The 14,787-nt window shown below is 37.7% G+C and overlaps 2 protein-coding genes across 2 annotated transcripts; both read right to left on the reverse strand.

Moving 5' to 3' along the window:
* Nucleotides 1-841: 841 nt before the first annotated feature.
* Nucleotides 842-3,652, reverse strand: LOC125936579 (olfactory receptor 481). Its single transcript, XM_049650755.1, has one exon. The coding sequence runs from the start codon at nt 1,977-1,979 to the stop codon at nt 1,041-1,043; it is 939 nt and encodes a 312-aa protein (XP_049506712.1). The 5' UTR covers nt 1,980-3,652; the 3' UTR covers nt 842-1,040.
* Nucleotides 3,653-12,808: 9,156 nt separating this feature from the next.
* Nucleotides 12,809-14,040, reverse strand: LOC125929177 (olfactory receptor 481-like). Its single transcript, XM_049640129.1, has 2 exons — nt 14,009-14,040; nt 12,809-13,662 (listed from the first exon to the last, which is right to left on the reverse strand). The coding sequence occupies exons 1-2, from the start codon at nt 14,038-14,040 to the stop codon at nt 12,909-12,911; spliced, it is 786 nt and encodes a 261-aa protein (XP_049496086.1). The 3' UTR covers nt 12,809-12,908.
* Between the last annotated feature and the right edge of the window lie 747 nt (nt 14,041-14,787).

Here is a 14,787-nt window from a genome sequence, read left to right on the forward strand (position 1 = left end):
GAGCCCTCTCTTTGCAAAGGGCTGTGTCCGTGCTGACTTTGGCGCTTTACCAGCTCAGCTTGCAAAGTGGTCCCTCCAAAGTGTCTCAGAATTTGTCTGACATTATTCATATGCTAACAAAATATATTAGCTAAAATATTAATCATAAACCATTGTGAAAGGCATACAGGAGGCAGGGAATCAATTTAGAGGCAACTGCCATAACCAGACGGGATCATAAGCGCCAAAAGTTCAGTGGAAGAAGCAGGGACAGTGGACGCCTCCTTGAGAGACATTACAAAATGTGTGGCAAACGTATTATTTGCCTGACCCATAATTTCATGCCTCCTACCTATAAATTATTGCTGAAACAAAGTCCCAATGTCCCAGTCTCCCCCTCCAAAGAAACCTCAGCTTCTGAAATCTTACCCTAGACTCATCTGGTAAGACTTACATTGTAAAAAGAGTTGGCACAGGTGTATACAAGGTCTCTTCTGTGTTATCTGGGTTGGATCTCTTAATGGCCAAGCAGAGGAATCATGATCTTTGCTCTCACTTCAATAAAGTGCACATAGAGGCTTTCTGGAGACATGAACATCAATGCTCCCAAATGTTTAAATATACATTGACAAAGGCAAGGCAGTACCTTTAAAGGAAGTGGCCTGAACGTCCTGACTTGTCAATATTATCTTTTATTACAGATCTGTTGGGGACAAATTTTTTCCCCAAATGTTATTTAACTAGATGGAATTCAATTAAATCTGATCTTTGGTGGAAATAGCTCTCTGTATTTAATATAGGACTCACAACTGATTAATGAAACTATTTTGCAAGCGGGTATTCTTACCTTGAACAGTTCATATTTAATTTGAATGAAACAGATTTCCACATTAAATGATACATTTAACTTCTTATATGGAAGTAAACATTGGCTTTTTACATTTATAGGAGCTCTTCACTATCAAAGTGATGAAGTTAATGATAAATACCATTAAAGTATCCAGCACAAATGTTTCCCCGAATCATTGCTTTGTTATTTATGGATTTATATCTGATCTGATTCAGGAAAACCAGTGTGTTCTGGCCATTAGTTTTCTCATGGCCCCTTTCACCTCCTTGTTCCTCAGACTGTAGATGAGGGGATTCAACATGGGGACCACCACTGTATAGATGACAGATGCCACTTTGACCTGATCAGCTGAATAACTGGACTTGGGCATCACATAAACGAACAAAACTGTCCCATAAAACAAAGTGACGGCAGTGAGGTGGGAAGTGCAGGTTGAGAAGGCCTTCTTCCTCCCCTCAGTAGAGCGCATATTCAGAATTGAGTGGAGGATGTAGCTGTAGGACACAATTATGGTAAACAGTGTGCTTATGAGGACGGATGCAGAAGAGATGGCGGGAGATATTTCAGCAATAAAAACATGGCCACAAGAAAGCTTCAAGAGTGGAAAGAGGTCACAGAAAAAATGGTTGATTTTATTTGGTCCACAGAAAGATAGATTCATCAGACAGCCTGTAAATGATGAAGCGTTCATGCATCCACCCAGGTAGGAAGCCCCCAGTAGGAGGAAGCAGACCACTGAGGACATCTGGGTGGAGTAGAGTAAGGGAGAGCAGATGGCCACATAGCGATCATAGGCCATGGTAGCCAGCAGGAAGCATTCTGTAGTCCCAAAAGTGACATCAGAGCCAAGCTGGGCTATACAACCAGTGACAGGGATTGTTGTTTTCTCTCTTAAAAAACTCATCAGCATGATTGGTGTGACTGAAGTGGAATACCCAATATCCACAAAGGCCAAATGGCTGAGAAAAAGGTACATTGGGGTGTGCAGCTGTGGGCTGCTTCGGATTAAGATGATTATACTGATATTTCCCACGATGGTAACTACATAAACTCCTAGAAAAATCACAAAGAAGATGGCACATAGTGTGGGATTATCTGTTAATCCCAGAATGATGAACTCTGTCACTGCTGTGTGGTTTTCAGTCTCCATCTATTCATTTAATGGTGGCTATTGAAATCAGAACCAGAGGAGATTAAAATGGTTGAAATTACCCCACATTTAATGAAGATACATGTAGAGAACCCTACAATTAAAATTTTTAAATGGTAACTTTGCCTCACTTCTAGAATACTTTGTGCACACAAATTTTCTTTTCAAATTCCATGAATATATTAAAATTGGAGACTCAATTACCTTAGAATTCAGCTATTTTACTCCTATACTGTATAAAATACTGTAGAGTAAGTCTTCCCCATGTGTACAAGAATATGTAAAATGATGTTACAGCAATACTGATTGTAATAACATAAACTGTAAATAACCTAAGTGATTATAGAAAGGTCAGCTCTTGATTTTCTACCCTCATCCCAAATGTGCCTCTGCACCAGTATTCTCTTTTCAGTAAATACTATCACCATTTATCCAATTACTGGACCAAAAAGTATCGAGTTGATTTTGACATGTTTTTCTGACTTGATCCTTTTCCTGGAATGAAAAAAAAAAAATCACATCCTTAGTTATCATTGATACCAAGGGCTGGAAAGTGTTTATGTTCAAGCTGAATGGGCCAAACACAATTTTTCTTATTGTTATGAGCTAAATCCAGGATATTTTGCAAAATCTTCCAAGATTTATCTCTCACATCATACTTTTTCATGCTTCTTGGATTACATGAAGCAGAGAAGAGTCCAGGTATTTTTATGGACTGGGATTAATTGGAAAGTGAACTGAAGCATTTGGAGACCTACATTGGTAAGTGATGGTTTCATCGGTTGTAGTATGAAACTATAGGGAAATAAGAAGTGGGGGCATATGATGGTGATGGGGGGAGAGAGTAGTTAGAGAGGTATGGATGGAAGTAGCCAGCTAGGGAGGCTAGGAAATTGGATTGGAAGAAAAACGATCATTTCAGAATAATATTCCCTTGGTTCAAATTAGAGCACATAATCAAGGACAGGGGAGAGTATGTTAGTTACATTCGGCCATTTCCATGGCTTTTCTAGATTAAAGAGCAACATATTCTCCAGAATAATTTGATTTTTCTTGAAGAACTTCAATCTGAAGACTTAAGAAAACATACATACATAACTATCAGCAAGCATGGACATTTCCCCAAAAGTTGTGTGTGAATCATGACCATGATATCCTACAATATGAGCAGTACTAGGGTTATGTGTCTGAATTCTCACATTCTGGCTTTTGTTTTTTTTTTTAACAAGACAAAGCCTCAGCCTGAAAAGAATTACTTTAGAAAAAATAAATGTATGAAAGGCACAAAAGCTTTCAAAGTTGGATATGAGTGCCAGGAGGGAAGGCAAAGTGATGTGCACAAAGACCATGGACTTTGCAGCCACACAAACTTGATATCGGTTTCTAGCTCTGCCTATCACTATCTATGGAATCATAGGCACATTGAAAGACATTGTTGACCTTCTGTTTCCTCTTCTATAAAAAGGAAATAATGATACATACCTTATGTGATTCTTGTGTTAAATGAAATGATGTGGATGAAAATACCAAGCACTGTGCACACAACAAATAGATGCTCAATTACTAGTGATGAACTTGAAATAATCAACTTGTAACTTCTGGTACATATAAGAGAATCAAATATTTCAGTATCCCTTAACAAAGAACAGTATAAATTTGGGACACATCCACTACAATATTAGGGATAGGCTCCAAGGAGTTGTCACTGTAAAGCAGTGCCATATTCAAGTGAGGCTTATGTCATTTGAGATAAGGCCCAAATCACTTACGTCACTTGTAATTACAAGTTAATTTCTTTATTTGTCCTGGAAAACTACACTGAGAATCCACTGGGATAGAGAAATTACATGCACATATCTACTGGGACAGAGAAATAGCATGTAAACCTGATTATGTAAAAGTGTGTGAATGAAATACTTTCTCAATACTCTGTGGTTCCTTTTATTTTTTAATTAAATATAATAATTAAACATTTCAATTTAAATAAACTGAAAAATATTATAATATTTTACTACCATTGAAGTTGATTATTAGATCAACATAACTAATATGGCTGTGACAATTTGTGACATTTATGAAGTGTGGCTATATTCAGTGGCCCAGGTTTTCATGTCACCTATGTTTAGAGATAATGTGGGTTTCCTAGTACAGTTTAACTTATAAACATGAGTCCATTGGAATTGCAATATTATTTTCAACATAAGTGATGTAACTTTTAAAAAATCATATGTATTTTTACATGTAATGTGGATCTAGGACACTTCACATACATCCCATGCTTATTGGTGGAAGAGATTCTCACGCACATGCTATTCCCTCTCCCCTTTGCCAACCTTAATCCATCAACTCTTAATAAAACAATGAATCTCACACTAACATTTTTCTTAGAACCCTGCCTACCACAACTTCCACATTGACTGGCAGATTGTCAAAGATACATGGCCACAATCAACTCTGGTTGTATTCTTGAACCATGGCCACATAGCAGAACATTCTCGAAGGTTGAAGGTCAGGTACCTTTGATTCTGGGCTTGAAGAGCCCATTAGTCAATAACCTTCAGAACAAAGCTAAATGTGATAATTCATATTAGGAGGTTCTAACACCTCAAACACCTCAAAGCCACCAAATTAGGAAATGGGCATACTATGAGACTCCCTCTGTCCTAGAAAGATACTATTCCTTTAGGTTTTTTTTTTTAATATGAAATTTATTGTCAAATTGGTTTCCATACAACACCCAGTGCTCATCCCAAAAGGTGCCCTCCTCAATACCCATCACCCACCCTCCCCTCCTTCCCACCCCCCATCAACCCTCAGATTGCTCTCAGTTTTTAAGAGTCTCTTATGGTTTGGCTCCCTCCCTCCCTAACTTTTTTTTTCCTTCCTCTCCCCCATGGTCTGTTAAGTTTCTCAGGATCCACATAAGAGTGAAAACATATGGTATCTGTCTTTCTCTGTATGACTTATTTCACTTAGCATAACACTCTCCAGTTCCACCCATGTTGCTACAAAGGGCCATATTTCATTCTTTCTCATTGCCAAGTAGTATTCCATTGTGTATATAAACCACAATTTCTTTGTCCACTCATCAGTTGATGGACATTTAGGCTCTTTCCATAATTTGGCTATTGTTGAGAGTGCTGCTATAAACATTGGGGTACAAGTGCCCCTATGCATCAGCACTCCTGTATCCCTTGGGTAAATTCCTAGCAGTGCTATTGCTGGGTCATGGGGTAGGTCTATTTTTAATTTTTTGAGGAACCTCCACACTGTTTTCCAGAGCGGCTGCACCAGTTTGCATTCCCACCAACAGTGCAAGAGGGTTCCCATTTCTCCACATCCTCACCAGCATCTATAGTCTTCTGATTTGTTCATTTTAGCCACTCTGACTGGCGTGAGGTGGTATCTGAGTGTGGTTTTGATTTGTATTTCCCTGATGAGGAGTGATGTTGAGCAGCTTTTCATGTGCTTGTTGGCCATCCGGATGTCTTCTTTAGAGAAGTGTCTATTCGTGTTTTCTGCCCATTTCTTCACTGGATTATTTATTTTTTGGGTGTGGAGTTTGGTGGGTTCTTTATAGATTTTGGACACTAGCCCTTTGTCCAATATGCCATTTGCAAATATCTTTTCCCATTCCATCAGTTGCCTTTTAGTTTTGTTGATTGTTTCCTTTGCTGTGCAGAAGTTTTTATCTTCATGAGGTCCCAATAGTTCATTTTTGCTTTTAATTCCCTTGCCCTTGGGGATGTGTCAAGTAAGAAATTGCTGGGGCTGAGGTCAGAGAGGTTTTTTCCTGCTTTCTCCTCTAGGGTTTTGATGGTTTCCTGTCTCACATTCAGGTCCTTTATCCATTTTGAGTTTATTTTTGTGAATGGTGTAAGAAAGTGGTCTAGTTTCATTCTTCTGCATGTTGCTGTCCAGTTCTCCCAGCACCATTTGTTAAAGAGACTGTCTTTTTTCCATTGGATATTCTTTCCTGCTTTGTCAAAGATTAGTTGGCCATACTTTTGTGGGTCCAGTTCTGGAGTCTCTATTCTATTCCATTGGTCTATGTGTCTGTTTTTGTGCCAATACCATGTTGTCTTGATGATTACAGCTTTGTAGTAGAGCCTAAAGTCTGGGATTGTGATGCCTCCCGGTTTGGTCTTCTTCAAAATTACTTTGGCTGTTCGGGGTCTTCTGTGGTTCCATACAAATTTTAGGATTGCTCATTCTAGCTTCGAGAAGAATGCTGGTGCAATTTAATTGGGATTGCATTGAATGTGTAGATTGCTTTGGGTAGTATTGACATTTTAACAATATTTATTCTTCCAATCCATGAGCATGGAATGTTTTTCCATTTCTTTGTATCTTCTTCAATTTCCTTCATAAGCTTTCTATAGTTTTCAGCAGACAGATCTTTCACATCTTTGGGTAGGTTTATTCCTAGGTATTTTGTGATTCTTGGTGCAATTGTGAATGGGATCAGTTTCTTTATTTGCCTTTCTGTTGCTTCATTATTAATGTATAAGAATGCAACTGATTTCTGTACATTAATTTGGTATCCTGCAACTTTGCTGAATTCATGTATCAGTTCTACCAGACTTTTGGTGGAGTCTATCGGGCTTTCCATGTATAATATCATGTCATCTGCAAAAAGTGAAAGCTTGACTTCATCTTTGCCAACTTTGATGCCTTTGATTTACTTTTATTGTCTGACTGCTGATGCTAGAACTTCCAACACTATGTTAAACAACAGCGGTGAAAGTGGACATCCCTGTGGTATTCCTGACCTCAGGGGGGAAGCTCTCAGTTTTCCCCCATTGAGGATGATATTAGCTGTGGGCTTTTCATAAATGGTTTTTATGATGTTTAAGTATGTTCCTTCTATCCCGACTTTCTCGAGGGTTTTTAAGAAAGGATGCTGAATTTTGTCAAATGCTTTTTCTGCATCAATTGACAGGATCATAGGGTTCTTATCTTTTATTAATGTGATGTATCACATTGATTGATTTGCGAATGTTGAACCAGCCCTGCAGCCCAGGAATGAATCCGACTTGATCTCCTTTAGGTTTTAAGGAAGCCCAACTGTGGCTGATAAATGACACAAACAGGTGGCCATCAATTCCACAAAAATATCTCAGATTATATCTGCGAGAATTAAATTCCCTTCATTCCTGTCCTCCTCTCAACATTTTGTTCACACCATTTGATTAGTATCCATTATAGTTGGAACATCTTGCTCTTTCCTTGGTTGAAAGTGCAGTGTCTATGACTATTTTTGTATCCCTCTTTAATGGTGCAACACTGAGAATGTAGGAGGCACTGAATACGTTTGTTGAATTAGTGTTAAACAATTTTTAGAAAATCTTTGTATGTATCAGATACTATACTAGGACCTAAAGATAAATAGGTACTCCCACAACTAAAAACCATTTTATGGTTATATTCATCACTCCACCCCCTTTCAACAGAAGACCAATTCCTAGTCACCTTAGGTCTCAGGTTTAAATTTATTTCACCGTTCAAACTTCTTCTGACACCCTAGACTAAGTCATAGTCTCATGGTGTATAGTTTCAGAGAATCCTGAAATATGTTTTGCATCTATTACACTTTTAATTATGATGATACTAGTGTAAATAATTGCTTCGGGTCTTTTATTTTTATTTTTATTTTATTTATTTTTTTTTTTTGGACTACTTTCCTACACTTACGTGAGGGAAGGATCATGTCTGCTTTGTTCCACACTTTATGCTGAGGACATTGCAGAGTGCCTGGTACATAGCAGTACCAGTACTAGACACGAGACATCTCGACAGGCTTTTGGGTGTACAATACAGTCTTGTTGACTACAATACAACGTTCTGCAGCAGATCTTTAGAACGTATTTCTCTTGCTCAACTGCAACCTGATGCCTGTTGATTAGCAACTTCCCATCTCACTCCAATTCCAGCCTCTGACAAGCATCATTCCACTCTTGAGTCTGTGACTTTGAATGTTTTAGGTACACCATAAAGTAGAATCATTTAGTGTTAGTCCTTCTGTGACTGGCTTATTTCACTCAGCATAATGTCTTCCAAGTTCATCCATGTTATCACATATTGCAGAATTTCCTCTTTTCAAGACTAAAAAAGATTCCATTGTATGTATATATACCAAATTTTCTTTATCCATTTACCTGTGAGTAGACATTTAAGTTGCTTTCTCATATCTTGGCTATTGTCAATAGTGCTGGAGTGAACATGTCAGTGCTAATATCTCTGAGATACTGATTACAGTTCTTTTAGATAAATATTTAGAGTTGGGATTACTGAATGATACGGTAGTTCTATTCTTAATTGAGCAACCTCCATACTGGTTTTCATAGCAGCTGTACCATTTTGCATTCCCAGCAACAATGTATAAAAGTTTGCCCTCTCTCCACATACTCACCTACAATTACTTTTTAAAAAAAATTTTAAATTTTTTAATGTTTTTAGTTATTTTTGAGAGAGAGAGAGAGAGACAGAGCATGAGTGAGGCAGGGGCAGAGAGAGGGAGACACAGAATCCAAAGCAGGCTCCAGGCTCAGAGCTTTCAGCACAGAGCCTGACACGGGGCTTAAACCCACAGATGGTGAGATCATGACCTGAACCGAAGTTGGACACTTAACTGACTGATCCTCCCAGGTGCCCTTCACCTACACTTACCTTTTGTTTTTTTGATAATAGCCATCTTGACACATATGAGGTGATATTTCATCATGGTTTTGATTTGCATCTATATGATGATGAGCAATGTTGAGTATCTTTCCTGGTACCTCTTGGCCATTTCTTGTTTTTGCTATTGAGTTGTCTTTGCTGAGTTGTTCCTTATATATTTTGGAAATTAATGTCTTATCAGATATATCGTTTGCAAATATTTTCTCATTCTGTAGTTACCTTTTCACTTTGGTGATGGTTTTCATTGCTGTGCAGAAGCTTTAAGTTTGATGTAGTCCCACTTATCTATTTTTGTTACCTGTGATTTTGTTTGCCTGTGATTTCGTTGGTTTTGTTGCCTGTGATTTCAATGTCATACCAAAAACATTATTGCCAAGACCAATGACATGAAACTTTTCCCCTGTTTTCTTCCAGGGGTTTTCTTCTTGCAGTTTTATTTCTTACATTTAAGTCTTTAATCCATTTTGAGTTTATTCTTTTGTTTACTTTAAGATAAGATTTCAAGGGAAGCAAAAATAATATAAAAACAGAGAGGGAGATAAGCCATAAGAGACTCTTAAATACAGAGAACAAACTGAGGGTTGCTGGAGGGATGTTGGGTGGGGGGATGGGCTAAATGGGCGAGGGGCATCAAGGAAGCCTTGTTGAGATGAGTACTGGGTGTTATCTATAAGCGATGAATCACTAAATTCTACTCCTGAAGTCATTATTACACTATATGTTAACTAACTTGTATTTAAATTAAAAAAAAAAGAGTTCAATTTCATTCTTTTGAATATGGATATCCAGTTTTCCCAACACCATTTATTGAAGAGACTTTCCTCACTGTGTATTCTTGGTGCCTTTGTTGAAAATTATTTGACTGCATATGCATTAACGTATTTCTGGCACTCTATTCTATTCATTGGCCTAGACGTATGTCTTTATGTCAGTACCATACTATTTGAATTAATGTAGCTTTGCAATATTATTTTGAATCAGGAAATGTGATGCCTATAGCTTTGCTGTTCCTTCTCAAGATTATTTTGGCTGTTTGGGGGCCCTTTGTGGTTCCATATGAATTTTATAATTCTTTTTTCCATTTCTATAAAAATTATATTGAGATTTTGGTAGGGATGCACTGAATCTGCCTGGAAGGTATGGATATTTTAACAATATTAAGTCTTCCAACCTAAGAACACAGGATGTTTTTACATTTGCTTGGGTCTTATTTAATTTCTTTTATCAATATTTTATAGTTTTCACTATACAAGTTTACAAAGTAAACAAAGGAAGTTTCACCTCCTTCACTAAATATATTCCTAGATTATTTTATTCTTTTTGGTGTTTTGTAATGGGATTGTTTCCCTGTGAGCAGAGAACTGTGACAGGTTGCATATCTGAGGGCAGGTGCATAGTCTGGCTTGCATTATACTGAGAGACCTTGAAGGGATGAGAAGGAATCAGCCAATCCTTAGATGACATCGTGGACTGCCTGGACAGACAGAAATCAGAAGTAACCCTAGTGCAAAAGTAAATCATTTCACCCCAAAATTCCCTTCCCCTACACTCCAAGGAGTTTATCTAAAAAGCAGTCTTGCATGAAAAGACACTTCTCCAAACAACCCATCCAGATGGCCAACCGACACATGAAAAAATGCTCAACATCACTCATCACCAGGGAAATATAAATCAAAACCACGAGATCCCACCTCACACCTGTCAGAATGGCTAACATTAACAACTCAGGCAACAACAGAGGTTGGCGAGGATGTGGAGAAAGAGGATCTCTTTTGTACTGCTGGTGAGAATGCAAACTGGTGCAGTCACTCTGGAAAACAGTATGGAGGGTCCTCAAAAGATTAAAAATAGAACTACCCTACGACCCAGCAATTGCACTACTAGGTATTTATCCAGGGGATACAGGTGTGCTGTTTCGAAGGGATACACGCACCCCGATGTTTATAGCAGCACTATCAACAATAGCCAAAGTATGGAAAGAGCCCAAATGTCCATCGGTGGATGAATGGATAAAGAAGGTGTGGTATGTGTGTGTGTGTATATATATATATATATATATACACACACACACATAATGGAGGATTACTTGGCAATCAAAAAGAATGAAATCTTGCCATTAGCAACTGCATGGATGGAACTAGAGGGTATTATGCTAAGTGAAATTAGTCAGAGAAAGACAAATATCATATGACTTCACTCATATGAGAACTTTAAGATACAAAACAGATGAACATAAGGGAAGCAAAAAGAATATAAAAACAGGGAGGGGGACAAAACATAAGAGACTCTTAAATACAGAGAAAAACTGAGGGTTGCTGGAGGGGTTGTGGGAGAGGGGATGGGCTAAATGGGTAAGGGGAATTAAGGAATCTACTCCTGATATTTTTGTTGCACTATATGCTAACTAACTTGGATGTAAATTAAAAAATAAATAATTAATAAAATAAAATAAAATAAAAAACAGTCTTGGAGGAGGAGCTGGTAATACAAGCAAAACCACATAGTTTCACACATTCTCTCAGTAAATATATGTGTTGGCTCTGCCCTTTTTAATTCATACTTGAAACAAAGTAAAATTACAGCCCAACTCTGAGTTTCAAAAGTATAAAACCTTTAGAATACATGAGAGAATATTTTTGTAGCCTTGGATTGGGAAAAGATTTCTTGAACTTGTCACTAAAACACAAAACAATAAGGAAAATGTTGTTACATTAGACTTCATTAAAATTAAAAACTTCCGTTCATCAAGAGACAATTAAGAGAGTGATAAGGCAAACCGGAATGGGAGTATAACTTCCAAATGCAGAAATCTGACAAAAGAGTTGTAGACAGATTATAGTAAGAACAAATCGATAAGAAAAGTACAATCTGAGCATAAAATTGGCAAAGGACTTGAAGAGACATTACACGAAAGGAGATATACAAATGGCTGACAAATGCTTTTTTAAAATGCTCAACATAAGAGGTCCAGAGCGATGAGGGGGAACGCCACCTGATTACTTCATTGTAAAACCTGGTGACTAGCCTCGGACTCTCTGGTGTTATCTTTCTAAAAAACTGTGGATAAATAACATCATCCACAGGAGACCTGAGTTACCAGGAATTCCTGAAGCTATTCCTTCTGCAAGTTGTCTTCTTATCCCTGACTGTTTGTAAAGAGTTCTTCTTTCACCAATTTATATTCTGGGAACATTGGATTGGGGAGAATTGGAGTCCACATTTACTCTAGGATTCATACAACACACATCACTTTTGTAATAATTGGAAAACCATATTTTAATCTTTCAACATGATTAATCAAAAGGTTCTGGAGGCAGGGAAGTAATTCAGAAGGGTGAAAACTGTCCAGGCTCAATCATAAACACCTAAAATAAAGTCGTGACAGAAGTGGTGGCAATGAACACTTTGGGAGATATTTGGGAGAAGGATCGCAGGTGTAGTCCTTGCCTGCATCAGCCTGGGTGTCTTAATCCATAATTTTATACCAATTGGCTTGCTGAAAGAAAGTTCCACTGTACCTTAGCCTCCTCCCACCAATACTCCCCAGTAGTTTTTCCTACTATTCAAAAGCCTGTTAGCAAAGGTTCAAAGACAAGTCTTTGGAGACAAACTTTTGAAAAATATGAAAAATCTACTGGGAATTTTCAAAGGAACTCTCAAAGGCTCAGCCTTCAGAGTTCTTCTGTGTTACCTGGATTGAGTTGCTTTGGTGGCAAAAGTATGGAATAAATTCTTTTGGTCTCTTATTCTAGGTGGAAATAAAAATTTTCAAGACTCCATTTCAAAGGTTATGATAACCCTGTATAAGACAGGCCAAGGCTTCCAGAGAAAGTGACCTGGACTGACACTACTATCAATTGCATTTCCATTGAGTACACAATGCTTTCTAAGATACTAACTTACAAGAAGATATTTTAAAAATAATAACCTAACAGAAGAAAAATAAAACCCTCTGTAATCATGGACTCTAACCAATGAGCAAAGCAGAGAAAAAGTAAAACTATATTCTCTAGGTCTCCTAATGCTGAAATGTATACATTAAAATGAACCCAGCAGAATTTCATGAAATGATATATTTTGTGACCTAGAAAATTTTAAATTAAAGTTGGTACTAATTAACATACTGGCATTGTGTATTTAAGATAGTTCTTCACATAAAGTGATAAGGCTAATGGACAACATAAACATCTATTACATATGTTCCTGAAACTATAGTTTTTCAGTTTCTGGAATCACACTGAATTTCTTTCAAAACGACCTATTTTTTCTAGCCATCAATTTTCTCATTGCCTCTTTCACCTCTTTGTTTCTCAGACTGTAGATCAAGGGGTTCAGCATGGGGACCACCACTGTATAGAACACAGACACCACTTTAATATCGTCAGATGAGTGGCTTGACTCTGGTATGACATAAACAAATGTGACTGTGTCATAAAACAAAGTGGCTGCACTGAGGTGAGAAGTACAAAAAGAGAAGGCCTTGTGTCTTCCCTCAGTGGGGTGCATATTCAGGACCAAGTGCAGGATGTATAGATATGAAACAGCTATGATAAACAATGTGATTACAATGATTGACCCACCTAAGATGGCAGGAGATACTTCAGCAACATAAATATGGGTACAAGAAAGCTTCACTAGTGGTGGGAGGTCACAGAAGACATGGTTGATTTTATTTGGTCCACAGAAAGTCAAGCTCAATAAACAGCCAGTAAATGATGAAGCATTCACCCATCCCCCCAGATAGGAAGCAGCCAATAAGACGATACAGACTCTGGAAGACATGTGTGTAGAGTAGAGAAGTGGAGAGCGGGTGGCCACATAGTGATCATAGGCCATGGCAGCCAGCAGGAAACACTCAGCCGTTCCAAAGACAACATCAGAGCCAAGCTGAACTATGTGGGTGCCAGTATGATATGGAAAAGCGTGATGTACTGTTGCTGCAATGAAAATAAAAGAAGACTTCAGAGCCAAAAGCTCTGGGGATAAATTTAAGGTCTGCCACCTGGCAGGTGACCTTGAAAATTATATAATCCTTCTGAGACTCAATATCCTTATTTTTAAAATTAAGATAATATTTGCCTCACATGGCTGCTGTTAAGTGAGATGCTGTATGTTAACACACTTAGGAATAGATAACAGTAAACAAATAATTCATAACTGAGAATCTATTTCAAATAAACAACTAGTAGCTCCTGCTACAAATGCACGGACGTTAATAAATCAATAACAAAGAATGACTGTTACCTGCTGGTCAAATATTATGACAGAGACAAACTCTAGGAGTCATCTCTATATGACAGGGTTTATTTACTCAGGATTTAGGACCATTTAGAATATAAAACTTTTACCTCAGGTCAGAGAAGCACAGGTTTGTCAACATCCCACTGAGAATCCAATGGGAGAAAATCCAACAAGACTGAGAAAATTAGGTGCGTTTATGTATGCCTACACCATTATGCTGTCTGAGGTTCATAAAGGTCTCAGGGGCTTCATTTAGTCTTCTCATTATTTGTATATAATAATGGAGAACATCAAATTTGTTTTGAAACTTGATTTGGACCAACACAATTAATGTGGGCTATCCTTTGGTCATCCGTGATATTTCTAAGAAGCAGCCTAGAACTATTTTCTTAAACACTATCTTGTGGCTCACAGTTAGTTCCTGAGGAGTTGCAGAAGAGCCACAATGCTCCATGTGAAAGTGACCCATGATTTAATGCAGCATTGGCATTTCCCACTTATTATATAGATCCCCCCACCAAATCTCGAACTCCTTAAATAGAGATGCAGTTATTGAAGATGCTTCTTCCTTTTCCTGCCCCATATTTTTCTCTACCCCAGTCCTCCCTTTGAATAACCAAGAATCTCTTCCTTGTTCCTGATTTCCATATGGTTTTTCATGAGTGATGTTACTGTTTGTATTGCTCTGAAATTGCTTTCTTTTACTCAAAAATATTTTTTAGGTAATTCCCTGTGGGCATGTACTAATCTCCTTCAATCTTTGTAATGATTCATAGCATTCTAAGTGTTTGATCAGTATTTATTTAGCTATACCCTGCCAATGCTTATATACCAGTAGTTCTCTTGGGTATGCTCTAAGAAGTGAAATTATTGGGTCAAAAGCTTT

Source organism: Panthera uncia, chromosome D1 (assembly GCF_023721935.1).
Source record: "Panthera uncia isolate 11264 chromosome D1, Puncia_PCG_1.0, whole genome shotgun sequence".
Taxonomy (NCBI): domain Eukaryota; kingdom Metazoa; phylum Chordata; class Mammalia; order Carnivora; family Felidae; genus Panthera; species Panthera uncia.